This window comes from Cheilinus undulatus, linkage group 5 (genome assembly GCF_018320785.1).
Source record: "Cheilinus undulatus linkage group 5, ASM1832078v1, whole genome shotgun sequence".
Classification (NCBI taxonomy): domain Eukaryota; kingdom Metazoa; phylum Chordata; class Actinopteri; order Labriformes; family Labridae; genus Cheilinus; species Cheilinus undulatus.
The window spans coordinates 45,946,629-45,973,887 of record NC_054869.1 but is presented as its reverse complement, the minus strand read 5'-3'; the positions used below and the strand labels follow the sequence as shown (position 1 = coordinate 45,973,887).

Genomic DNA, 27,259 nt, shown 5'->3' with positions numbered 1-27,259 from the left:
CTCTGAACACCAAAGAGATGTTTTTGCTCTTCTCACGTCCTCCTTCTGCATAAATTATAGGGACGGGTGCAGTTTAGTTGTACAGTAAGCAGGTATATACAATGGCTGCTGTTGGAGCATTTAGCTGGGATGCAGCTGCAGTGGCAGTTTTATCAGAAATGGGACACATTTCTTCATCGAAAGGAAGAGTGAAAAATAACTTTGATTTGTGGAAAAGATGTTTCCACTCCTTTCCTGACTGGCTTTAGCATGCTTATGTTCAACCAGCTGGCTTCCTTAATAGTTAGGAACCATAGCGGCTACTTTGGCGAGTTCACTCTGGAGCTGTGCATGCCTTTTGCGACTTTGCTTTGTCACTCTGATTGGCCCGTAAAGAATGACAGAATATTGTTTGAAACTAACCCTCTGAAGTTTTTGTTTCCCTTCCCAAACACTTCCAATAAGTAGTTAGGTATCTGGTGAGTCAGGTCATGTTATCACAACCCAGTTCTTCCTTGGAATTCCACTTTGTTGGCTTTTCTTGTTTTTTGTTTAAAATTCATGAAGTCTTTGGTGGCCTCTGGGCAGCCAGTTAGCCACGTCTGGTTTTAAACCATTATGAAGTCCTGTTTTCAGAGTTTTCACACCATCACTGATCCTTCTGTAAGGGAGAGGGGATTAATTTTGCTGGATCTGCCTTCCATGACATTCCAGCCCACACGCAAGCACAATTTATTCAAATATGTCGAGCCATTAAACTCAGTGTGAGTGGGGGGCTTGGTGCACACTCCGTCTGTTTGGTTCTTCAGCCTTCAGTGACTGTAGATCATAGTTTTGATTGACTTTTCTGCACCAGTACTTAAATGAGAAGCAGCATATATTTGCAGTGCTTCTTTCATTTTATCGATATGTTGATCGGAAAAAGCAACAAGATGCCCAAGCATTTACATGTTGGTTTTCTCCTGAAGCCATTCCTCATTGGTTCTGGTCCTGTTCTGTCTTGCCTTCTTTTCTCTGAAATAACTGAGGGAAATCTGATCTAAATCTAAGTAGGCACATGCACTGAGACATATGATCTAATCAGAGGTGAGTAATAGATAAAAAGAGGAAATGGTCTCCTAATGTGTCAGCTTTCTTCAGGAATCCCCTGTGTTTCCACAACATCATGTTTGTAGTCAAAGAGCGTCACAGAGCCAGACTGCTTCACCTATGCAGTAACAAAACCCTTCAACACAGATGAAACAGGAGACATAGACACTTCAGAAAGTGTTGTAACCTTCTGTGGATGACTGCCCCTCCTCCTCCCCTAGGACTGAGGGAAACATTCTTCAGCAGTCTGACTCGACTCCTGGAAGACGTGAGGCAGCAACCGAGGAAATGCCAAAGCTGTCTTTTCTTTCAGTTTCTGGAAGGTTTCCTCCCACATAAATCTCTCTGGAGTTTTCTAATACGGATTAAAGCATAAAAGGGGGAAACTGCTGCATCTGTGTGGTTGTTTTTGAGGAACTGGTGATGTAAGAGGTTGCTAAGAAGAAGCGACAGCGGGGATGAATGAACCCTCCACAGGTCACGGAGAGGCATGGGAGCCTTTTCTGCAGGAGACATGGGAGTATGTGAGAGCAGCCCAGGAAGGGATCCTGCTCTCTCCTTACCTCTACTTCTACATGCCTGCATCCTGCGCCTTCTTCATCCATGTAATCCTCTGCACACCTTTCCTTGCTTTGGACATGCTGGGCAGCATCAGTGAGCTGGTCTGCTCGTGGAGGATCGCTGCAGGCTCGGGTCCTCCTCCATCTCTCCGTCAGTGGGTGGACTGTTTTTGGAGGGTCCTGTACAGATACCTGACTGTCATCCTCCCTGCCACAGCTGTGTTTCAGACCCTCAGGAGCCCCACCGTGCCGGAGCTGGCTCCATCCTGCTGGCAGCTCTTTGTGGAGGTCCTTGCATGTTTTCTGCTGTTTGACACGCTTTTCTTCTTCTGGCATCTCTCCATGCACAGGTGAGCAGCGTGCACCTATCACATGTCAAATGTATGAAAGGGAAAGTGGAGTAAGATGATCCTGTATTACTCATGTGGCTCTCCATTCAAGGTAAAATGAGACAGAGGTCCAATAAATATAACCAGTCTTGAATCTGATGTCAAGGCTAAAAAACATGAGAATACATCTATAAAACATGATCTCAGATAAACATAGTGTTACTGCTGGGGTAGTTTGATCCAAGCCAGGGTACAATAAACCTGGGGGTAAATGGACCATCCTGGTTTTCAGGTTTTAAAGTACCATTTAAAGCTAAATTGGGGAAAAACACTAAATCAATTTAAAAATCTCATTTGAGAAAAATATATTTACCTTCATCTAAAAAATGTTGTGTATTTTAAAGCTACCTGATACTATGTAAAACCTACCATGTAAAGGTTGAGATTTAATTAATCATCTTTTTTCTCTTAATATGTGAACAATAATTTTAACAGTAGTGCTAAAAAACACAAAACCTGAAGTTTTTACAGTAATGCTTTGAAAATAACTTCAGATTTTCCAAAAATGTTTTGCTCTGTTGGAAACTAACAATATTTAAAAAGTGCCAATGCATTGGCATTATTGTAAGGCCTTTCTGCAGGCATTTTTGCAAACCTTTCAAATAATACTTGATACAAAATTAATTGCATCCTTTTATGTGATTACATAACAATGCACAATCTAGTGTCGCAGTCGCAATTGAGATTGCAATTAGAGTAATTGTACAGCACTATTTTGGGACGGCTAAACATTAGAGTAACCCTGCAAATCAGATGGATTTGCCACATTCCATGTCTGTCATCAGACAAATCCATCTTGCAAAGCTTTGATATGCACTGTCATTTGAGTAAATGAGGCAGTAGCTATAGGCACAGTTAAACTGTACTGGAAGCTGTTACTAATGACTGACACTGCTATAGCAATAAGCTGAGATGAAGTCATGTTATAGCAGCAGTTTTATCACAATTGGACTGCATTTCTTTATCAAAACTAAAGAGCCACACCAAAATATTTTCATGATGAAAGCTCTTCTGCATGGGTTTGTGATTGTTTCGGGTGGTGTTAAATTGTACTGTAAGACGGTGTATACAATGGCTGCTACCACTAGCCGCGGTTCCATTAGCATTTTTTTACAATCTGATTGAATCTATTCTAATTGGAGATTTAATTTTCTCTGTTCACATGGACGCTAAAAGATATGATCTGATTGAGATATGCATGTTCATGTATCATATTTGATCTGAATACAACTGTTCTGACATGCTCAACATCGTCCCACCAGTCAAATCCACCAGAAATTTGCTGTAGAAGAAGAAATTCTTCTTTACCTTGTTTTAAATAAACTGGCTTTAACTCCTGGATTGTTCTTGCCTGTACCTTATACTATTTGATCAACATGTCTGACCTCTTTTAAAGTTTAAAGAAAAAAAATGTCATTATGGCAACAGACCAGTTTTGTTTTGTTCCCCCCATCTTTCTTTCTGCTCCATCTGTGGGACAGACATGCACAGTGAGACAAAAATCACCCCCAAACAGGGAGAGATGATCAGATTGAGTGTTTTTTTTGGACGCTGGTCCGAACAACTATCGGTATAAACCACCCCTTTTGCTCAGAATGAAATTTCTTTTCCGAATGAGCCAAATCAGAGGATTTTATTCCAAATGAAGTGTTTGTTTTAAGCATTTTTATTCAGATCAGGCATTTATTCTGATTACAAGTGGTCTGTATAAACATTGCTAGTGAAGTGATTAGCTGGAAAAGCAGCATTTTTATCAGATTTTTCCACATTTCCTTATTAAAACCAGAGCATAGAGCCAAGAGCTGCTTTTCAGAGAAGACAATTTTGCTCTTCCCAGTTGACCAGTTTTATCCACATCCTGTTTCACTGTTCATACACCATGGCAGAAGAGCTGTGCGTGTGTACAACCTCATTTTGTCTTGTTACTCTGATTGGCCCACGATGAATTTGACAGACAGAATGTTTGTCCAGTCACCCACTGGGAATTTTAGGAGAAGTTCTGCTCATCCCAAACACTTTGTATGGGAAGTTTCCCAGATGAATGTGAAATATATCCATATAAAGGATAAATGAAGCAGTGTGTCAGGTTAACATTAGGGACCCAGGCCGGAACTGAGTAGCCTACACTGGATGCCAGTTTGGTTCCATTCCTAAGTCTGCTTGAAGAGGAGGTCTCAGGCATGATTCATGTGTACGTCGGCATGTTGTGTAAAAGACGTGAACACAACCAAGCCTGAGTACTTCAGCAGGAAGTGGTTTGTACATTTAGAGGAACAGCACTCATCAGCAAGAGTTGCAGGCTCAATTCTAGTCATTTCATCTCTTGAAAACCTATTAAATCTATGCAGCACGGGTCCATTTTACTCTCTGAATAATGCATTAGATGGTAACAGAGAGGGTCATTTTTGGTGTCTTAAAAATCTTCAAACCATCTCAAGTAGTATAATATTACTTTTGTTAAACTGTTTCAAAGTTTTGAACTTGTGAGAGCAAGAAAACAGTTTGACCTTTTAGACCAATGTTCAGTGAAAACAACTACTCAGCAGTTCAGCTACCCCTTTGTTACAATTTCTCTAACTTTTGAGGTTTAGGAAGCTTCTTCAGCACATTCTTCACATCAAACACAACTTTAGACCTAGATACCTTTGCTTGAATGAAACAGCCATAGCTGAAAATGTATTCTGACAACCAAAAAAAGTGAATGGTTTGATGACCAAAAAAAGAGATTTTTGTACCATGATAGAAATGGAGGATGCAGCCTAAATGTGTGGTCACATGACAAGAAATGAGCAGAGTTGCCTGGAAACAAGGAGGCTCATCTCACCCCATTTACCCCCATGTTATTTGAGCCATTCACACCACTGATTTGATTCACCTTGACTTAGCCATGGGTGATGTACTTATGATGTTCTAAGTTGAGATCTCTTCTATTATTTATAACCCATGGACTCATATTACCCTGAAAGAAGTTTGAAAGACCACTTACTCTACTCAGAAATAGAAACATAATGAAGAGTGCATGTGCTTAGATGAAATGTGAGCTGATGGCGCTTCATATCATTTCATGAAATATTAATTTAATTTTCCCTATCACTCAAGTTCATTTTAAGTTTAGTTGTTGAAAGAACACCAGTGCATTTATTCTGGTACTGGAGCTTTAAAGTGCAAAATAATGTTCAATACTTCACCAAATGTACAAACTTTCTATGATGGTTACTTATCTTTCAGATTTTGAGCATTACAATTAAATATTTTACACCATCCAGCAGGATACATACATCTGCTCCATTAGCTGAATTTTTTGAGGTATTATTTGAGATACTATATGGACAAAAGTATTTGGCCACCTGACCATTACACCAACAGGGACTGTAATGGCATTGTATTCAAATACATGTACTTTATTATGGAGTTGACCCCCCTTTTGGAAGGCTTTCCACAAGATTTTGGAGTGTTCATGTGGGAATTTGTTCCCATTCATTCTGTAGAGCATTTTTGAGGTCATGTCATCTCTGTTCCAGTGAATCCCAAAGGTGCTTGATGTGGTTGAAGTCAGGGATCTGTGAGGGCCAGTCAAGTTCCTCCACACTGAACTCATCAAACCATGTCTTTATAGTCCTTGCTTTGTGCACTCTGGCACAGTCATGCTGTAATAGAAAAAGGGCCTTCCTAAAAGCTGCAGTAAGCAAACTATTTTTAGTGTCGTATGCCCACAAAAACGACCCAACCCATCAGGGTCTTGTTATTGAAGCCATCTTAAAGAATAACACACTTCTGCAACGCCTCCTCACACTGCACTCTCACTTGAGGAAAACCAGCAAGGGACGATGCTCCAGCCAGTGAGGAGGCTAGTACTCGCAACCAATCACGGCTCAGGACGGAGGGAGTGTTCCTATTGGGCGCTGTAGTAGGTGCATTTCCGCCTCAGCTCAGTGAGAAGTTGATGGCGGAGTTACCAGCAGAGTACAGTCCTATGTAGAATTTGTTCATGCTGAGATGAAGTGTTTTCTAACCTGTGATTCGGCCATTGATTTCAGTGGAAAAGTGGAGCAAAATCACTCCACGAGAGCTTTGCCACTGTCAGTATTCGATTCAGCGGACGTGCACGTTTGTGAGGAGGTATGTGAGAAGAGGGGCGGAGCTACGGAGCCCAAACACGGAGAAGAACAGGAAGGGAGGGGGAGTAAAGTTGGTTCTACACGGTTCTCATTGAATGTTACATACTCGACCTTTAAAACTGTTGCCACAAAGTTGGAAACAGCATTGTCTAAAATGTCTCGGTATGCTGAAGCATTAGGATTGGCCTTCACTGGAGATAAAGGGCCTAGCCCAAACCGTGATGAACAGCCCCTAAATCTCCTCCTTCAAACTTCAAAGTTGGCACAATGCAGCTGGACAGGTAACATTCTCCTGGCATCCGCCAAACCCAGACTTGCCCATCTGACTGCCAAATAGAGAAAGCTGATTCATCACTCCAGTGTCCGTGTTCTTCACGACATTCTATCTGATGCTTGGCATTGCACTTGGTGTTGTGAGCTGCTCTGCTGGAAACCCACTCCATGAAGTTCTCAACCCCCAGTTTTCATGCTTACATTAATAACAGTGGAATGTTGCAACTCTTCTGCTTTGTGGCTGACCTTCTGTTGTTCCTAAACGCTTCCACTTTCTTACAATATCACTTACAGTTGACTGTGGGATTTCCAGAAGGGGGGATAACATTTCATTAAACTGTCTTATTGGAAAGGTGACATCCATCACAGTACGGCGCTTGAAGTCACTGAGCATTTTTTTATCACAAATGTTTGCAAATAGAGACTGCATGACTAGGTGCTCCTCTTTACACACCTGTGGAAATGGGTCTGATTGAAACACCTGAATTCAATAATTAACAGGTCAGTTAAAGTGTCCATAAAGTGTATTTTAGTGTTGGGGAAGAGTAGTATGGCACATTTTCATGCTGATTATTTGACATTATTAACAAATTTTACACTGACGGTTAAAGTTGTTAATAATTAACTCAGGCTCATGAACACTTTGATAAATCATAACTTGTAACAAATCATTGGGAAAATAATTAGATGTTTCATCAGCCTGTGGTCTGGACTATTTTCTCATACCATTGTTGTTTACCACAAACGTGCAGCTCATGAGGAACAGATGAGCTGATGTGATGAGCTGTGTGGTCTAATGTTTTCCACCTGGCTGAGAAAAGTTTTAATTCATGTCAATTGTAGAAAAGGCCCCAAAGTTACTTTAAAGTTATTAGTTCTGCTGTTCCATTCATCGTTAGATAGCTGTTAAGTTTCCTCGGTATAGCAGGGTTATTGAGGAAAGAGCTCCCCCTGCTGGCTACCAGCAAATAATATCAGGAAAATAAGCAGTGTAGTGCAGAGTGCCATGCGGTCAGTGTGCTGTGGATTGACTCTATCAGAGGTTCGCTGTGCGTGAATGAGAGGAGTGAGTACTGATGTGCTGTGATAAATGTGATAATGAGAGCTATGTTGTGTTCATTCTATGTTCGCTAACATAGTTCTGTAAAGTGTAGTAAAGTTTGTGTTTAGATGTTAGCTCCCTGCTAATTAGTCAACATTGCAGCACAGGCATGTTTATTAATAGTTTCCTCAGCTAACATGATGTGACTTTATGTTTAAAGCTTGAGATAGCTTCCTTATTTACTCTATATTATTTCTGTTGCCGTAAGATGATGCATACTTACATATAGTTCTGTGTTATGCTCTGTCCTTATAGAAACCACAGCTAAACAACAGCTAAACCACAGCTAAGCCACAGAAAACCCACAGCAAAGTTGTACTGCATGATCGCTGGCAGATTGTATATGTTACTGTGATGGAAAGGAAGTAAACATCCATAATCTAATCTCAACGCTCATTATTGTCTACTCTGGAATATTCTGGCTTTAAGTGGTGTTCTGGCCGACACACCTGAGTGAATCCAGTGAAATATCCTACCAGTGTCCTAACCAAACCAATCCTTATTTCTCTCCTACATTAAATGGTCCTTCGAGCCGGATACACTGGGTTTACGTCAGAGATGGAACCATTTTCAGAGTATGAGACCCTTGGTGCACGTCCCAGACGAAACATTCGTCCCCCTGCACGTTATGCAGATTATGAGGTGGATTATCAAGACCACATCATCCAGAGACATAGGAGTGCTGCTGACCAGGAGGGTAAGGCCAGGATGACCTCCCTCACCTCACTACCATCTCCCACGCATAGTCCCCTGCTGAGATGGGATGCTGACCCCCAAGAGATGCTCCTTGACTACAGTACTATGAGCCAGGAGCACAGTTGTGGAAATCAGCTAGCCCACCAGTGGCCATCAGAGAGGGAGTTAAGGCAGCAGTTAAAGGACCATTCCACCACCCAGCCTGCAGCATTGCACCACCGACCTCCACATGAGGATAACAGATCAGAGCTGGAGGACATTCGTTATGAGAGGCAGCTCCTACAACAGACTCAGCAGCGCATGTCATCGGGCATGGTTGAGCTTAGAGCCCTGAGAGAAGATATGAGGCAACTTGTGGATGCTGTCCGGAACCTACAGAGTCCATATTCACCGAATATCCCCAAATTAGAGCAAGGAGTGACGCAGCCCTCACCCCTAGTTGAAAGTGAACCTGATAGTGAGGAAATGGATGACTGGCCTGCCCCACCTCCATGGCCAGACCCAGTAGAGGAGGAATGGCAGCCTGGGGACCCACCAATATTACACCATCCTAATCAGAGAAGGGATGAGTTTCCACATCCAAGGGAAGAGATAGGGCTACCTTCAACTGTTAAACCACGAGTCAGCCAGCCAAGAGTTCAACACTTCACACATGATGCCCTCCCTTCTGCAAAGCCACAGGCTGAGACTGGCCGCCCCTCACCTGCCTGGTTTAGGCCTGTCCAGCCTCGGCCACCATCACACAGCTTCCCTCCTACTGAGCCAAAGCGTACTGCAGCTTATGGTGGCCACAAGAATGAGCCTGGCTATCAATCAGTAGCCCCCCAGCAGCAACCTGGTATGGCATGGACACAGCCTCCAGCTCAGAGGTTTCTTCAGAGCACTCACCCTATCACCTCAGAGCTAAGTTACCATGGTCCACGCCCCACCATCCGCAACTTCTCCAGCCGGGACCCAAGTGAGTTTGCACGGCTCAAGATCTCTTTAGAGAACCTCTTACCTCAGGAAGCATCCGAGCTGTTTAAATACCAAGTGTTGGTTGATCACCTACAATTAGAAGAGGCCAGATTGATAGCAGATGCATACCTTAATTCACCAACACCCTTCTCAGACACCATGGCTGCCCTCAGTGACAAATTTGGCCAACCGCATCAGATAGCACTTAAGCGGATTGCAGCTGTGATGGATGCACCGGATGTCAGAAGAGGAGATGTTGCTGCATTTGAAAGGTTTGCACTTCAGATACAGTCCCTTGTGGGAGTCCTTAGGACGCTAGGCTCTGATGGAGAAGTAGAGCTACAATGTGGCTCACATGTCGCCCGTCTATTGAGTAAGCTCCCACCAGAGCAGAGAGCAGAATTCCGCCGCTGCCTGTTGTCTCAGGGTGTGCGAACCCACACCTTAACTGACCTTTCAGAGTGGCTAAAATATGAGTCATGGTGCCAGGACTCAGAGGGGCAGTTAGCTGTAAGAGGGCCAGAGAGAAACAGGGTTTCCGACCTGAGGGACGACAATCAAAGCGCCAAACCACAGTCCTTCATGGCTCAAAGGATGCAGACAAGAAACCTGAGGTTCTCGAGCCACGTTCCCACTACAGAGGAAATAAGAGCAAGCCATATTGTGCATATTGTAACAATGAGGAACACCACCTCAGTCAGTGTACTGCAGTATCCATGCTCACAAAGGATCAGCTGACAGAATGGATAAAGGCTAACAAGAGGTGCTGGCGTTGTGCAAGGGGTCACCAGGCAGCCCAGTGTAACCTGAAAAGGCCATGTAACCTCTGTCAAGGGAAACACCTCCAGGTGCTGCATGATGTCAATGTGAGGCCACCTAAGGAGTCATCATCAACACCAACACTGGGGAGCCGTGGAGCAGGAGCCACGACAGAGGTACTGTACCTTGATAGGCCCACAGAAGGCAGTCGGGTCCTTCTAAAGGTGGTTAAAATCCGCATTCACCACGGTAACAGAACCATCAACACCTACGCCATATTGGACGATGGTTCAGAAAGAACAATGTTGTTGCCAGGCGCTGCAGAGCAGTTAGGTGTGCAAGGCATCCAAGAGGATCTACCCCTGCGAACCATCAGACAGGATGTACAGACCCTTCGTGGAGCGTCGGTGTCATTCTCAATCTCCTCACCCTTCAAGCCAAAGACCAAGTTCTGCATCACAGGTGCATTCACCACTGCACGTATTGGGCTAGCGAGCCATACCTACCCCATGGAGCAACTTAGGAAGAATTATAAGCATCTGGTCGGTCTCCTATACGCACCTTCACCAACATCAGGCCCATGCTGCTCATTGGGAGTGACCACCCCACTTGGTCACCCCTATTGAACCAGTCAGGTTGGGTCCTCCAGGAGGACCTGCAGCCATTCACACCAGACTGGGCTGGACACTACAGGGACCAGCAAGTGTAGTCTGCCACCTCTCCCATCCACCACAGTGTCTACTGACTACAGTAGCACCCCAAGTAAGTGAGCTCATGAAGCATGTTGAGAAGCTGTGGTTGGTCGATACAGTTCCATTTAGAAGCGAGAAGCTAGTTACTCGTTCAAAGCAGGACACAGAGGCCCTCACTATCCTCGAGGCTAAGACCGTCAGAGTGGAAGTCGACGGCATACAGCGTTACGCCACCCCTCTGCTCCGCCGTAAGACCATGCCAGTGCTTCAAGCTACTCCAGAAGCAGTAATGCCCACTTTACGCAGTGTGGAAAGGCGTCTGGCCAAGGACCCTACCAAATCTGTAGCCTACAAAGTGGAGATGGAGAAACTGATCAAGGCTGGCTCTGTGATCAAGTGTGGCCCTGAAGCACCTGCTGAAGAAGGTCGTGAAGCGTGGTATATCCCACATCATCTGGTGAGTCATAACGGCAAGAACAGACTGGTATTTAATTGTTCCTATCAGTATCAAGGGCACAACTTGAGCGATTACCTGCTTCCTGGACCAACATTGGGAGCCACGCTTCTTGGAGTTTTGCTGCGCTTCAGAGAGCATGCTGTCGCAGTCAGTGGAGACATCAGAGGTATGTTTCACCAAGTTCGACTCCTCCCAGAAGATCGCTCCTTGCTCAGGTTTGTTTGGCGAGATGCCGATAGAGGAGAGCCCCCTGCAGTGTATGAGTGGCAGGTGCTGCCGTTTGGAACAACGTGTAGCCCCTGCTGCTACATTTGCCCTGCAGCGCCATGTCACAAATAACACCCAGCCAGGTGAAGATGTGAGGATTTCGGTAGAGAAATGTTTCTATGTGGATAATTGTCTCCAGAGTGTCCCCACCATTGCTGAAGCGAGGCATCTGGTCGACAGGCTCAGAGCCCTTCTTGCCTCTGCAGGCTTTGAGCTGCGTCAGTGGGCCAGCAATGAGCCAGATGTTATAAGCCACCTACCTGACGAAGCTCGCTCTGCCAGTGTTGAGCTGTGGATGGCCCATGACAAGACCGATGCCCCAGAATCCACTCTAGGGTTAAGCTGGCTTTTTCATGATGACATCCTTGGCTACAAGCATCGCCATGTTGAGTATGGTGAGCCCACGATGCAACATATATAAAGTGCTGGCGAGTCAATATGACCCCTTGGGGTTCATCCTACCATACACCACTCGAGCTAAGGTACTTGTCAGGCACCTGTGGGACAAACACAGAGGATGGGATGATCCACTTCTTCCTCAAGAACTCCTGCAGCAGTGGAAGGCTTGGGAGGAAGAACTACAAGTCCTCCCTCGAATCACCCTGCCTCGCCCATTCCTTTCAAAGGAGGTGGATGTTTCTGGTCTTCACAGAGAGGTGCACATCTTCTGTGATGCCTCTGAAGAGGCATATGGCTCCGTGGCATATTTGCGGACCATGGACAGACACGGTGAGGTGCATCTATCATTCCTGTTGGCTCGCTCCAGAGTCTCCCCCAAGCGACTTCAGTCCATGCCTCGGTTAGAGTTATGTGCTGCACTTACTGGTGCACAGCTCTCGCAGGTGCTGGAGAAAGAGCTCACCATCAACATTGACCAGATAGTCCTGTGGTCTGACTCCACAACGGTGCTGACCTGGCTGCAATCGGAGTCCTGTCGGTTTAAGGTCTTCGTTGGCACCCGCGTGGCAGAGATACAAGAGTTGACCGATAAGCACACCTGGAGATATGTCGATTCCACAAGGAACCCTGCTGATGATGTGACACGTGGAAAGACTTTGAAGGAGCTTGCAGAGCCAAACCGATGGAGTCACGGACCCCCCTTTCTCCTACTCAGTCCAGATCAATGGCCACAAATCTCTGCTGTTGATCAAGCAGAAGATGCCTCGGAGCTGCGAAAGTCAATCTTCTGTGGAGTCACTGCTACCATATCGAATCCTCCTTCTTCAGATCTGAACCAGTATGACTCATGGAGGAAGCTCCTAGGAGCAACTGCACAGGAGTTGCATGGGGCGGCTAATGGTCCTAATGATCAACTTACTGCAGACGACTATCGCCAAGCTGAGAGGTTGATCCTTCAAAGAGCTCAGATGGATACCTTTCAGCCAGAGTACAACCTCCTAAAGGCAGGTAAGCCAGTCTCCAGGAGCAGCCGACTCCTCACCCTGTCTCCAGAGCTGGACGAGGCTGGAGGTCTTATCCGTGTAGGCGGACGACTCCGACGAGCTGGAGATCTAGAACTGACAGCTCTGCATCCCATTATCTTGGACTCAGGCCATCCAGTGACTAGGCTCCTGATCCAGGACTTCGACAACCGCCTTCAGCACCCAGGCCCAGAGCGTGTGTTCGCGGAGCTTCGTCGCTCCTATTGGATCCTGAGAGGACGGGAAGCTGTCAGGCGTTACCAGATGAGCTGTGCTGACTGTAAACGTTGGAAAGCTAAACCCAAGGTACCAAAGATGGCTGACTTGCCCGAGGCCCGTCTGCGCTTGTTTAAACCTGCCTTTCATTCGACGGGGATGGACTGCTTCGGACCGTTTGAGGTCAAAGTGGGAAGACGCTTGGAGAAGAGATGGGGGATCTTATTTAAGTGTCTTACCACCAGGGCAGTGCACCTGGACCTCCTATCAGCTATTGATACGGATGCCTTCCTGATGGCTCTCCGCAGATTCATCGCCCGACGAGGGACGCCAGCGGAGCTGTTCTCTGATCAAGGGACAAATTTCAAGGGGGGAGAGAGAGAGCTTAATGAGACCTTCCAGAGGTTGGCACCTGACTTACAGCAGCTCCTTGCTCCACAGAAGATCTCCTTCCATTTTAACCCCCCCGCTGCTCCCCACTTCGGCGGGGTATGGGAGAGGGAGATACGCTCTGTAAAGAGTGCACTCTATGCCACAGTAGGTGCTCAACCTGTTCCCGAAGAAGTACTTTCCACCGTGCTCACTGAAGTAGAAGGAATCCTCAACAGTAAGCCCTTAGGTTATGTGTCTTCAGATGCTAGTGACCCTGACCCAGTGACACCAAATGTTCTTCTGATGGGGCGGCCTGATGGTTCACTGCCTCAAGTTGTTTACCCTGAGAGTGAGTTCTTGAGTCGCCGCCGTTGGAAACACTCCCAAGTTTTGGCAGACCACTTCTGGGCCCGTTTCATTCGGCTATATGTCCCAAGTCTACAAGTTCGGCAGAAGTGGCAGGCTTCACAAGTTGACATTACACAGGACTGTGTGGTAATGATCACTGACCCACATCTCCCTAGGGCTCTCTGGCCAATTGGAAAGGTGGTGAAGACTCATTCCAGCCCTGATGGACACATTAGGTCAGCTGATGTGAGAGTGAAGGAGAGGATCTACACCCGGCCAGTGTCCAGACTGGTGGTTCTACCTGCGCTTCCTTCTGGAAAGGATGAGGACAATGCTACACCTCCACCTGCAGCCAAACAATAGAACTTTGTGACCTTTAGTGATGAGCAAATGTATTATATACATTTGGGGCGGCTGTAGAAAAGGCCCCAAAGTTACTTTAAAGTTATTAGTTCTGCTGTTCCATTCATCGTTAGATAGCTGTTAAGTTTCCTCGGTATAGCAGGGTTATTGAGGAAAGAGCTCCCCCTGCTGGCTACCAGCAAATAATATCAGGAAAATAAGCAGTGTAGTGCAGAGTGCCATGCGGTCAGTGTGCTGTGGATTGACTCTATCAGAGGTTCGCTGTGCGTGAATGAGAGGAGTGAGTACTGATGTGCTGTGATAAATGTGATAATGAGAGCTATGTTGTGTTCATTCTATGTTCGCTAACATAGTTCTGTAAAGTGTAGTAAAGTTTGTGTTTAGATGTTAGCTCCCTGCTAATTAGTCAACATTGCAGCACAGGCATGTTTATTAATAGTTTCCTCAGCTAACATGATGTGACTTTATGTTTAAAGCTTGAGATAGCTTCCTTATTTACTCTATATTATTTCTGTTGCCGTAAGATGATGCATACTTACATATAGTTCTGTGTTATGCTCTGTCCTTATAGAAACCACAGCTAAACAACAGCTAAACCACAGCTAAGCCACAGAAAACCCACAGCAAAGTTGTACTGCATGATCGCTGGCAGATTGTATATGTTACTGTGATGGAAAGGAAGTAAACATCCATAATCTAATCTCAACGCTCATTATTGTCTACTCTGGAATATTCTGGCTTTAAGTGGTGTTCTGGCCGACACACCTGAGTGAATCCAGTGAAATATCCTACCAGTGTCCTAACCAAACCAATCCTTATTTCTCTCCTACATCAATAGAACGGAAAACAATTAAAACACAACAATAGGTTTAATTTATGATTCCCTCGTTGCATAGACCTCTAAAACAGGAACATGTGATGTGCAGTAATTTGATGCTTTGTTTAACAGCTAAAATATGTAGAAGTTTTGCAATGAGATGTCAATATTAATAAAAAAAATGACTGCTCTTATGCAAGAGGTACTCTGTAGCCTGTAGAGTATTATTGCCTCTTATACTGGTGAGAGTTAGTAAAGTCAGAAGTTTCTCATTTTTGTAATTGTAACAGGATGTGTCTTGTCATGATGGCTGTCGTAACAGAGACATGGTGGTAGATGTGACTTGTTATCATCGCCTTGGAAATGGGGGATGTTATATCATCACTGTGTCATGAAGTGGGAACTGCTACTGGGAGATGCAGAAGACTGTTGCTGCATCTTGTTTATGTTTATCCTTTTTAATTGTGAAGGACCATGATTATTTTCTGCCATCAGTTGCATTTTAATCACTTAAGCTCACACCCTTAATGCAGAACTCACTCCTTCATCCATGTGGCGTTGTGGCCCCAATTCTGGTTTAAAGGTGCAGTGTGTAAGATTGAGCCTAGTGGCATTTTGTGGAACAAACTTGGTAAAAATGAAGTGTAATATAACTCAGTGGTTCTCAAATGATGAGGCCAGGCACACTGCACTATTTGTTCAACTACATGTTATTACTACAACTTTATGACAAGTACGGTAACCAGGCCTGCCCACAGAACGGGCCCTCCCAGTAGGGATTTATTGACGATATCAATGCATGTGTGTTGGATCAGTAGCATTGGTGCTAGCACGTTGAAATGTTTATTTTGAAAAGACTGTCAGTATCCAGCCAGAGATTATAGCTTCAAAACCACTGTTGGTGTTTTCACACATGCACAAAACATTTCCAAAATGTGTTGGTGCGCTGCATGTGTGAATGCAGACAGGTGGCTGTTTCCCCCAACCTTCCATACATTCTTTCAAACTTTCCATGTGAAGTCAGCGTGAGCTTATATCTGAACAAAGCAGGAGATACTGAGGAAAATTCTTTGGAAGCAAGTGAGCAGAGGTGATGATATCGATATGAGGACACCAGTGTATGACTTTACTTCCTTTCCTGTGAAGTAATAAAAGTAATTCAGAGGCTGCATCTCACCTCATCTGTTTTATGGCTTGAGTCTTTTTCTTGAGTCTTAGTCCGTCCCACCAGAGACTCATGAAGAGGCTAAAGGAATCTGAGCGTAGGTCTGAAGACTAAAGACCGATGAGACGCCCTTCTCTCTGCAGCGTCAGTTTATGATGGCGGTGCAGGCTGATCATCAATCAGCTGTCAGGAGGCATAAACAGCTGATTGTGTCTGCCTACATTTGTACTGTATTTATTCTCATCAAATATCCACATTTACAGTGTTTGGTCTCAGTGTGGGATCACAAACATGTGAACATAAAGAGAAACCTGCAGTTCATTAAAAACACGCAGACTCTCTCTGCCAGCAAATGTTTTATCATAAAGTTATTTATTAGCCTAATTATTCAATGCCAAGGCTAACGATCAAACCTGATGCTCATTAACAACCACGCTAAAATAAACTTTATTGACCCCAAGATGGATTTAAAACTTGTTTCTTAATGAAAGACAGGCTTTAATAAGCAGAAAATAACTGACTACAAATTGAAATACTTATTTCTGATTACAGTTTTTATGAGCTCAAACACGTTTTATGTTTGATGGTGAATCAGAAAATAAATCAAATTTTAAACTCCTTAGTAATTCATTCTTTTATATTTATTTCATTTCTTTTTAAATCCCACTCCATCAGTTATTGGCTCTTTTAAAAATTCTGATGTTTATATTTTTTTTAGAGTTAGTTGTGTTAGTTTGTTGTTCATAAGCTCTCTTTCTTCTCTTTTATTTGGCTCTGATGGTGTTGTGAAGTTTCATAGACATCCACTGTGTAGCAGCGTCCAATCAGAGAGTGATATCAAATAAAGGGGCGTGTCTTTCAGTAAAAAGAGTTCTGGGAAGCCTGCTCTCATGTTTCTCTGCTCATCTGTCTTCAAATCTCAGTTTTCAGTCCTTGGTCTTCAGATCAGCTAAGGTTCTTAAAGGGATACTTCAACATTTTGGCAAATGTGCCCATTGCCATAATTCCTATAGTCTTTGTAAAAGGTTTGTTACCTTTAGTCGTCCGTGCAAGCTATTTTTAGATCGGCGCTGCTGAGTTCAGAGCGGCTGTGCCAGCTCAATGGAGACAGATGGTATTTTTGGCTTTCCCTCATCAAACTCATCAAATACAAAATCCAACAACTCCAAAATGCTCTCGTGGACAAGTTGTGACCTGCACATTCACCACGCTATGAAATAAAAACATATATATGTAACATTACAACACATGAAGCAAATACTCGGAACTACTTTCCAAGTAAACCACTGTGCGGAGTGACACAGTGCAGCTGCCATGTCTGGAGTGTAGTTCTGGCTTTGCATTTAACTTTAAACATCTCTGTCTTGTATCATTCCATAATTATTTCATAGCGTGGTGAATGTGCAACTCACAACTTTTCCACAAGAGTGTTTTGGAGATGTTGGATTGTGTATTTGATGAGTTTGATAAGGGAAAGCCAAAAATACCATCTGTCTCCATGGAGTTGGCACCGAAGCTCCGAACTCAGCAGCGCCAATCGAAAAATAGCTTGCATGGACAACTAAAGGTGATGAACCTATCACTAAGACTATAGGGATTATTATGAAATTTGCCAAAATGTTAAAGTATCCCTTTAAGGATGGTGGGTCAGAAACTACTTCCAGTTCAACAGAAGACCGAGGACTGCTGAAATAAACAATTTGGGACACGGCTATTGTATTCCTGCTTGCTTGTTGCTCTTTCCACTGAGACGTAATTGTTTTTATTCTGATTATTTAAAACATTTGTATTAGAATTATTATTCTGTTGTTACGTTTAAAATGATTAGAAAACAAATTATTTGCTATCTTGTTTGATACAATGGCAACAAAAATATAACTCCCAAACCAGTGCTTCTGGTAGCAAAAGTCTATAGCTTTTGCTACCAGAAGCTTTCTTCTCATGTTTTGTTTCATTATAGGGTCCAAGCTTCAATTTCTCTTAACAAGGCAGAGATGTGTACTGATACCTGACCTGTTAAGAACCTCTGTCCTAAACAACCACTATTGCATAACATCCAGAAGCATTTTTTCCAAGCCAGTTCTGCCCACTTTTCAAGGTGCTGCCAACAGATTTGTACAATTTAGACACTGCACCCTCTTTCTCTGTTGGTTAAAAATATGACTGGAGATCATTAAGTTTCTGTACCGTTTGATACCATCTATCATTTTAATATCCGAGAGTCTATAATTTTGAAACAGATGGTATAGAAGAGTTTACAACATTTTGACAATCTTTGTTCAAAAAATGTGTGCAATTTAGATAATTCAATCTTTATTTGTATAGCACTTTTCATACAAAACAATGTAGCACAAAGTGCTTTACACTCAAAAAAAAGAAAAAATACATCACTCCACCCTACCCCATCCCTCCCTCCGCAGCCCTTTCCCCTCATCTCCATCCCGTAATCCAGACACAATATTGGCAAGTATATCATGAAGTGCATTGAGTAGTCAGATGACTAGAAAAACGTGAGACAAGCTCAGATCCATTTACCAAGTCCATTTTATATCATGAGTAATGGATTCAGTAAGAGCAGGAATATCCGTACCAAGGAACGCCATCTTTAAATTCAAAATGAGGATTTATTCAGGGATGGTCTGCAATTTTTGATAACTGAAATAGAAACACTGCCCAACATTGGATTTAACTTGGATATACTTACATTTTGGTTTCTTTGGTATCAAACACCATTGTTGTTTGATTTTTAATAGAATCAGACAGTTTTATGATCCTGCTATCTTGGCAACCATTTGCTCTTCTCTGCAGAAAAAGATCTAAAGATATATTGAATACTGTTTATCAGTTAAAAAATGTTGAATTGGGATTTGTGCTCTGTATCTCCCGGCCCATACATGTAGCTTCACTAAATATGTTGAAGTTGTGAGTGAATAAATAACTCAGGGAGATCAGGAGATCTGTCCAGGAAAGGTTTCAGGAGCGCATGAGGGAAAAGAAAAACTTCTGACATCACCAATCCTGGCATTTATCTTCCAGTATTATCAAACTTTATTACTGTAGTTGTCCTTTGTTCATAACAGCAGTAGAACTGCAGTACTATTGGTAGTAGGAGTTAGAATTAACTTTGGTTTTAACTTTTAAGACTGCATTAGACCCACTCTGGTCATTAAGAGAAATGTAAGGTGGTTTTCCATGACGTGAACAGTATAAACGGATACAGATTGTTGTCTGTTTCTCATCAGAGTTCCTTGGCTGTACAGAAACATCCACCAGCTGCACCACCAGCACCGTATACCTTTCGCCCTGGCAGCGCAGGACACCAGCTCTGCTGAGCTTCTGTCTCTGCTGCTGCTGGCCCTGAGCAGCGCCTGGGTGCTGGGCTGCCACCCTCTGAGCGAAGCCTTCTTCCATCTCATCAACAGCTGGCTGGCGGTGGAGGACCACTGCGGCTACGACCTGCCATGGTCTCTGCACAGACTGCTGCCCTGTCTGGGAGGAGCCCCCTACCACCAATCACACCATACTCTTCATAGTGGGAACTACGCCCCCTACTTCACCCACTGGGACCACCTCTTTGGCACATACAGGTCATCAGCACTGAACTAGAGTCCAGAGTGATAGAACTGTGTGCAGCTATGTTTGAATTGTTTCAGAAAAGATATCATTATGCCATTATACTCATTTAGGTTGTTTTCAAACATGGGCAGATGTGGTTATACTATCTAGAGCAAACCAACTACTGCAACGCTCTGAGGTCTACAGTAACGGGACAGTTTCAGATTTGTGACAACTAAATGCTTTTTAGGACCATCAGATGGTTAAATGGTTAAATCTTGATCAGTCACTGATTTGTGAAAGTTAATTGCTATTAATCACAGTTTTAATTTTATGTGAAGCAACTCTGATCAGTTTTTTTTTCATTTGGGAATCAGATGAAGTCAAAGAGATGTTTTTTATGATTTTTACTTAAGATTTATTATTTGAAAAAGTACCAGTGTGGTCTGAAACCATCAGTTAAGGTGAGAGATAACTAAGATGTGTTTATTCTGTTAAAAACAGAAGTGTTTCGCACTGATACATACTGTTATATACACTTTTGAAATTTTGGGAGTGCATGTACAAAATGACTCACCTAAGTCCAATGGTCCTCCCTTAATGCCGCATCATTTTTACTACTTAAGTTTAGCTGTGTCTCCATGTAAGCAACCAAATTCAGGTTTGTGCTGTCTGAAGCTAAAATACTTCCTTTTTGGGGAAAAAAAACTGCTTTATTTTGAAAGAAAATAAAGAGCTTCTGTCAAGTTATAATATTAGTTTACAAGAAAGCAGAACAGTCAGTACTCAGCATGTCTTTTAAAGTCAGAGCAACAGTGTAAACTACAGACCCACACCAGATGTGTTTACTTCTGACTTGTCCACAGAGCTTTCTGCAACTTCTTACCCACAGTTTCAACATAGGATGACTGCGCCATGCACCAAAACGCCGCGGGTTCGGTCCGACCAAAGGCAACGACCTCGCTCACTGGAAGCAGGAACAGTATGTCAACAACAGACTATTTTACCATTTGGGGTTAATTTATCATCCTTTCCAGTATAAGTCCATGATATTATTGCTTTCGCCATTGGGTGAGTACATTTAGAAGTTAAAAGGTTAATGTTTGCTTAAAGGATCTGTGGTTTTATGTAAAATTCTTAACCCAAAAGTTAACTTTTCCTCATCAATGGCGCCATTGTAGCTCTGTGACCCACTGACCTCTCTGTGACCCTTTGCTCTAGCTGCAGGATGAGACGTAATGTTGATATAGTGATGATTTACGATTGGGAGTCCATGCATTGTGTTGTATTTTGAAAGAACCAGATATTCTATGCATGTGACTTCCTCTTCTGGAGCTTTCTGATCGATGGGTGTTGATGCAGTTTGGCAGCGGCTGGCGCTGAAAATAGACCTGCAGTGTATCTCGAACGAAGCGGAGCGAAGTGTCAGTCCAGGCACGCGCCACTGCCGGTCTGGAGTGATGGCTGTGGAAATGCTCCGATAGACAAGAGAGGGAGCACTGTGCTCCGCAGTACAAATCACCAGTGTTTCACAGCGCGTTCCCTGTATGTGGAAATTGGAGATTAAAGTGAAATTAGACATTTAAACTACAACAGTGTCTTTTGTCAATTTCACCTCTCCCTCACTTGCCAATCAAAATCAAGAAGAGGTGTGACTTCTGACAATAGCAGAAGAGAAAACAATCTCACTCTCTTGTCTTTCTTCATCTTTTTTTCCAGGGTAGTTTTCAGGTCTGCAGCTGCTACCTGTGTCAGGACAGGATTCCTTTGCATTGTCTGCATGTCCTCTGTGTGATATTTCCTTGAAATACGGCAACATTTAGCACAGAGAGCTATCTTTAAACGTCACAGATTCCACAAAGGAAATTGGGATTCAGTTGTTGTCATGTAACAACAATAAACACAGGTGAGAAGCACTCTGAAAATGTGGTTGAAGGCGCTGCCAGCGCCAAAAAAGCTGGCTATGACACAGGCTCTTATTAACCAACAACCAGATTCTCCACTGTCAAAACTCAAAATCTTCAGAGTAAAACAGCTGAGTGTGGCTAGCTGTTAGCCTCCTGCTACATCCATCACTGTAGCAACTTCTCTCCTTGTCAGTTCAATTGTCATGTGTTTTATCAATTAATCAGTCAGACATTGCAGCACAAAGTGCTTTACAAACAGATTAAAAGAAGATTAATGGAAATATGACCCAAACCCACTCTGCCCAACCCTCTAACCCACCCAGCCCAGGACATGTTTATACAACATGTTTACAGGACATGTATGAACACTCATGCTGCTGCCACACATTAACAAGCTGGTCCTTCATTACTGTCACCATGGCTGTGTTTGTCGTGCTTCCTCCTTCGGTCAGCTCACTTCCTGATTAGTTATGGCTCCATTCCACATAGTTATCTCTAGTGAGTACATGGCTGTCCTTAATGTTCCTTCACACAACAGGATTTCTGACTGTAAATATTCATAATATTTCTGATTTTAAATCAGAGCAGCTCCAATCATCTTACATGCATGCCAGGGAGGGTAAATTCCTTCTTTACTTCTGATTACACCACAGAAAAATTTGGCAAGATAAACTTTAGAACCATCAGATAATCAGCTCTTTGCTGACTTTGGTCAAAGGGAAGATATCAGGCCAAAACTACACTATCTTGTAGTGTGTACAATGCTTAAGGTCACCAATACAGTCAAACTGCAATCAATAGCCCAGGGTGTAATGTACGTTGGTGTACGAAATTATCTTTTATTCAGAACACGAGACAGGCTTTAAACTATTTTAAATCAAAACTAGAGCACATTGAAGATGGAAAGACTGAGTCATTCACACCAGAAAGAGTACTGATAATGACTAATAGGCACTGTCCTGGATCAGGAACTGTGGAAACTCATCAAAATGTTTCAAATGGTTTGAGGGATATAACCAAATTTCACAAGAGATGGACCAGAATGTTTCATATCATATCTTTAACATTTAATTTCCTCTGTAGAGCAGTATTGTTGTCCCTGTCCTTCCTGTCACTCGCTGAAATTTGAACTTCTCTTTTTCTTCCTCATTGTGGTCCACATACTGATTCTACTCCAACTCCATATGGAGACCTGCATTTTTGTAGAAACATGTTGTTACACCAGGCTTGTAAAAGAGACTGGACATTAAATCGTTATGGATTTTTATTTTAAGTTTTACTGTATGTGAATATTTCTATATGCAGACAGCTTATTTGCTCCTGCCAGGCTTCCTAACAAGCACATTAAAGAAATACATCAAGGTTTTGGAAAAATACTTTTTCCTGTCACAGCTCCACTTAGTTTAGCGCCAAAGACTGAACAAGCAACTTTCTTCACTTCTGAAGAAACAGACCATACTCCCTTTGCTTCAGATCTGATGTGATATGGCAGTTAGAGAAACTTGGAACAAAGAGAGGGAGAATAGTAATAATAATCACCTAATAACATCATTAGTGACATGGCATTTTAAGACATGCATTTTGTGAGGTTTTTATCACTGCACACTACAATCTGTTGTTTTCTTTGAGCCAGTCCTTTAAGTCAAAACTCACATTCCTCTGGTTGTTTTCAGTCAGTCACTGTTAGTCAGATTAATATGTCAGAAAGTTACTTCATCACAGAAAACAAGCAACCTACCTCCTCTTCAACTGGGAAATTTTATAAGTAGACTGAACATGACTCGTCAGATCTACAAACAGAAAACCCCCTGGGCATTAAAATCTAGTCCGTCTGTGTACATAAACTTCACTGCAGGAAGTCAGACTAATGCTACAAACTGGATGTAATAGTTACGGAAGATAAGAGAGGAATACTTTTACTGTCGATTATTAAGAAAAATTGTAAAAGATTGTTTACAATGAAGCCATGACAAGATTGTAAATGTAAATAAAACACTGAAATATATTATGAAGTTTTGTGTCTTTTTTTATATTTGCCGTTACAACATACACCTACAGAATATTAGGTGTACCTGTTCAACTGCTTACAGGCTCTTTGCAGATGAGGTCAGGTCACAGCAGAGATCTCCAGATGAGGAGCAGGAAGTGAGTTTTCATAGAAGAGTGGTATCAGATACTAAAGTTTTGTGTTGTTTATGACTGTGCCGACCATTTAAAATGCAAAAAAGAAACAATCTTAAGCTACTTTGAGTCCTGACAGTGACACATTCATACAGAGTTGGCTGGGCCCCTGAGAGACCCAGAACCATTTTCCATTTTTTTCCCACCCATTGTGCCTTTGTTGTATTTTATAACCAACTTTTGTCACTTTTAACCTATATTGCCACTTTTTAACCCCCTTTCACCATTTCTCCTCATGCTTAACCACATTGCACTCTTTTTTTTTTTTTACCAGTTTTTGCCCTTTATTGTATTTTCCAAACCGATTTTTCCCATTTTTGTTACTTTTAACCTATTTTTGTCTCTCTTCAACCTTTTACACCATTTCAACCCATGCTTACCCCTTTTTTGTAATTTTTTACCAGTTTTGTTGAATTTCAACCCCTTTGAACAATTTCCATCCATGGTGCCCCTTTTTGGATTTTTTTAACCCATATTTGTCACTTTAATCCAAATTGTCACTTTTTAACCCCCTTTTCACCATTTCCCTACCTACTATAACCTGTTGCACCATTTTCTTCACCAGTTTTTGCCATTTTTAATCATTTTACCATTCACCTATTTTTGCCCCTTTTTTCTGTGTTTCCAAAACTATTTTCCCGCTTTCTCCATTTTTTGCCTCTCTCTAACCCTCTTCACCCTTTTACACCAACTTTTGGCCCTTTTTGTATTTTTACCAATTTCTGTCACTTTTTAACCCCTTTTCACCATTTTCCACCCATTTTTTCCCCTTTTTTTAATTACCCATTTTTGTATCTTTATTTTCCATTTTTGCTGCTGTTTAACCTCTTTTCACAAAGTCTACCACCTATTTAGCCTCTTTTTTGTATCTTTATTACCTATTTTTCCTATCTTTAATCTTTTTCACCCTTTTACACCCACTTTTTCCCCTTTTTTGTATTTTTATTAACCATTTTTATCACTTTTTCCCATTTTTGCTGCTTTTTAACCCATTTTCAACATTTCTCCCACCCATTGTGCTCCTTTTTGTATCTTTATTACCCATCTTTTTTACCACTTTTCACCCATTTTTGCCACTTTTAACCCCTTTGACACTTTTAAATCCATTTCCCCGTTTCTCCACCCTTTTAAAGCCTTTTTCACCAATATTACCCATTTTTGCCCCTTATTTGTATTTTTTCAAGCATTTTTCTGCCGTTTTTCCCATTTTTGTTTTTTTTTTTGTGTCACTTTTCACCCATTTTTGCCACTTTAAACCCATTTTTTTTACACTATTAAACCCCTTTTTATCTCTCTTAAATAAACCACCTCTGTCAGACATGACAAAAAGAAAACCAAAGGCACATTTCACATAGGAAATAAGATAACTAAATGAAGTTGCTAGTTTTGTTTGTTGGACGCTTACCTTCATCTGGTACCAGAATTACCAGGATCTGTACTGACTTTACGACTACTACATGATTGAGAAGGCAGTCACACCATGATTTTACCGAATGGTTAAGTCCACCTCCATAGCAGACGATGCATATTTCTTAATTTTAGAAACTGTGCAATACAAAATCATTCACTATTGATTGATTCCCCCCTGGCTGTAATTTGTGCAATCACATGGCAGCAACAAATATAAATAAACATAATCAAGACACTCTGCTGAAGTCCAAATGGGGGATAAAGGAGATTTAATGGACAATGAATATTTCATGGTTGTCGGTGCCTGACAGGCTGATCTGGGTAGTTCAGAAACTACTGCTCTGCTGGGACTCTCATGCATGATCATCTCAATGCTTTACAGAGAATCATCTGAAAAAGACAAAGTTCAGTCAGCAGAGTTCACTGGGACAAAATGTGTTGTTGATGGCAGAGGTCAGAGGAGAATGACCAGACTGGTTTGAGCTGACAAATGGCCAAAGGAAATCTGTGGTTTGAAAAAGAGAGCACAACACGTCAAACCTTGAAGCAGATGGGGTGCAGCACCAGAGGACCACACAGGGTGTCACTCCTGCCGGCTAAGAACAGGAAACTGAGGCTAGATGAGTTAAGTCTTCATATGACAGGATATGCTCCTTAAAAACACTAAAAACTCTTCACTTCATCAGGACATAATGAGCAGATAAAAAACATGTGTTTAAGTACAAAAAAGGTATCATGTGACACAATCACATGACAAAAGGTCACCACAACATATAAAAACATACAAACATCACACAGCACAGAGCTCCTATAAGGCTCATAAGGGTACAAATCCCCAACTACCCTATGGCACAACACTACAAAACAGCAGGCCACACCAACCCAGATTCTCTCAAAGTCATTTTAGTTGAGGTCTATGGAGTCAATTATGGATTTTTACACTATGGACTTTCATTGACAAGTTAAAAGGCAAATCATTGCTCCCCTTATTTGAAAACAATAAAACTAGGATTTTTTAATATGCTTTTAAACATAATTGGGTTTTAACATTTAAAACATTGTTCCGTATATTTTTATTTTGATAGAAATGATGGCGGCCCACTTGCAATACCTGGCGGGCCGCGGCCCACAGCTTGGGAATCACTGATCTGGTGCATGTCTTCCCCCACTCTCTCTCCCCATATGTCTTGCCTTCTTCAGATCTCCTATCAAAAATAAAGGCCAAAAGCCCAGAATTCAATATTTAAAGAGGAAGGGTGGCCTCTAGAGGCGAATGCTTTCTGGGGCACCAGGCATGACAATGTTTAGGAAGTCCTGTGCTACTCTAAACTAAAGTGGATGCTGACTTCAAACATGACAGACTTATCCATCACACATCTTGGCAGGAGAGCAGGTAAATATATATCCCAAATGATTTGATTATAATGTTTTTTTCTTAGTTCCAAAGCTAAGTGCAAAAATATTAGTCAAATATATATAGTCAAATATTTTAAACAAAGATGAATGTAATGAAGAGTAAATATTTAAACTTAAATTCTTCCTTAAGCTAAAGTTCTTTTGAATATTGAACAGTACTTTCTTGAGCATTTTGTAAAGACTTGTTAAACCTAGCACAAAAAGTAAGGAAATTAGTATTTGGTAAATTATTTATGTGTTGTAACAATGACTCTTGGTAATAAATCTGGAAAGCCTTTATATGTCTTTCTTTAATGTTGCCACATTTGTAAGGAACATGCATTTATGGGATGAGCAGCAGAGCTGAGTATGTGGGCTGCACCCATGAAAATATGCCAAAGCATCTCTGCCAATGCCAAACAGCTTATTCTGCCATTGATTCTTGTTTGGTGTTGTTTGATGGATCAGATGATTTAAGTGCATTATTCATTTAACAAACAGGAGCCTCAGTGGTTGTGTCGGTCACTGTGGCACAAACAGCACGCCCAAGCTGATCCCACAGGTGTTCAATGGGGTTGAGGTCAGGACTGCTGGCAAGCCATTCCATCCTCTCCACTCCCAAATTCTGTAGGTAGTCTTTGATAAACCTCGCTCTGTGGGGCGAGCGTTGTCATCTTGGGGGAAAGAGTTCGGTCCCAGACTGTGGAGATATGGGACTGCCACTGGTTGCAGAATCTCATCTCAATATCTCTCTGCATTGAGATTGTCTCC

At 42.4% G+C, this 27,259-nt stretch overlaps 1 protein-coding gene across 1 annotated transcript; it reads left to right on the top strand.

Annotated features, from left to right (window-relative positions):
* Positions 1-1,247: 1,247 nt before the first annotated feature.
* ch25hl3 (cholesterol 25-hydroxylase like 3) lies at positions 1,248-20,727 on the top strand. Its single transcript, XM_041787274.1, has 2 exons — positions 1,248-1,978; positions 19,283-20,727. The coding sequence occupies exons 1-2, from the start codon at positions 1,527-1,529 to the stop codon at positions 19,644-19,646; spliced, it is 816 nt and encodes a 271-aa protein (XP_041643208.1). The 5' UTR covers positions 1,248-1,526; the 3' UTR covers positions 19,647-20,727.
* The last annotated feature ends 6,532 nt before the right edge of the window (positions 20,728-27,259 follow it).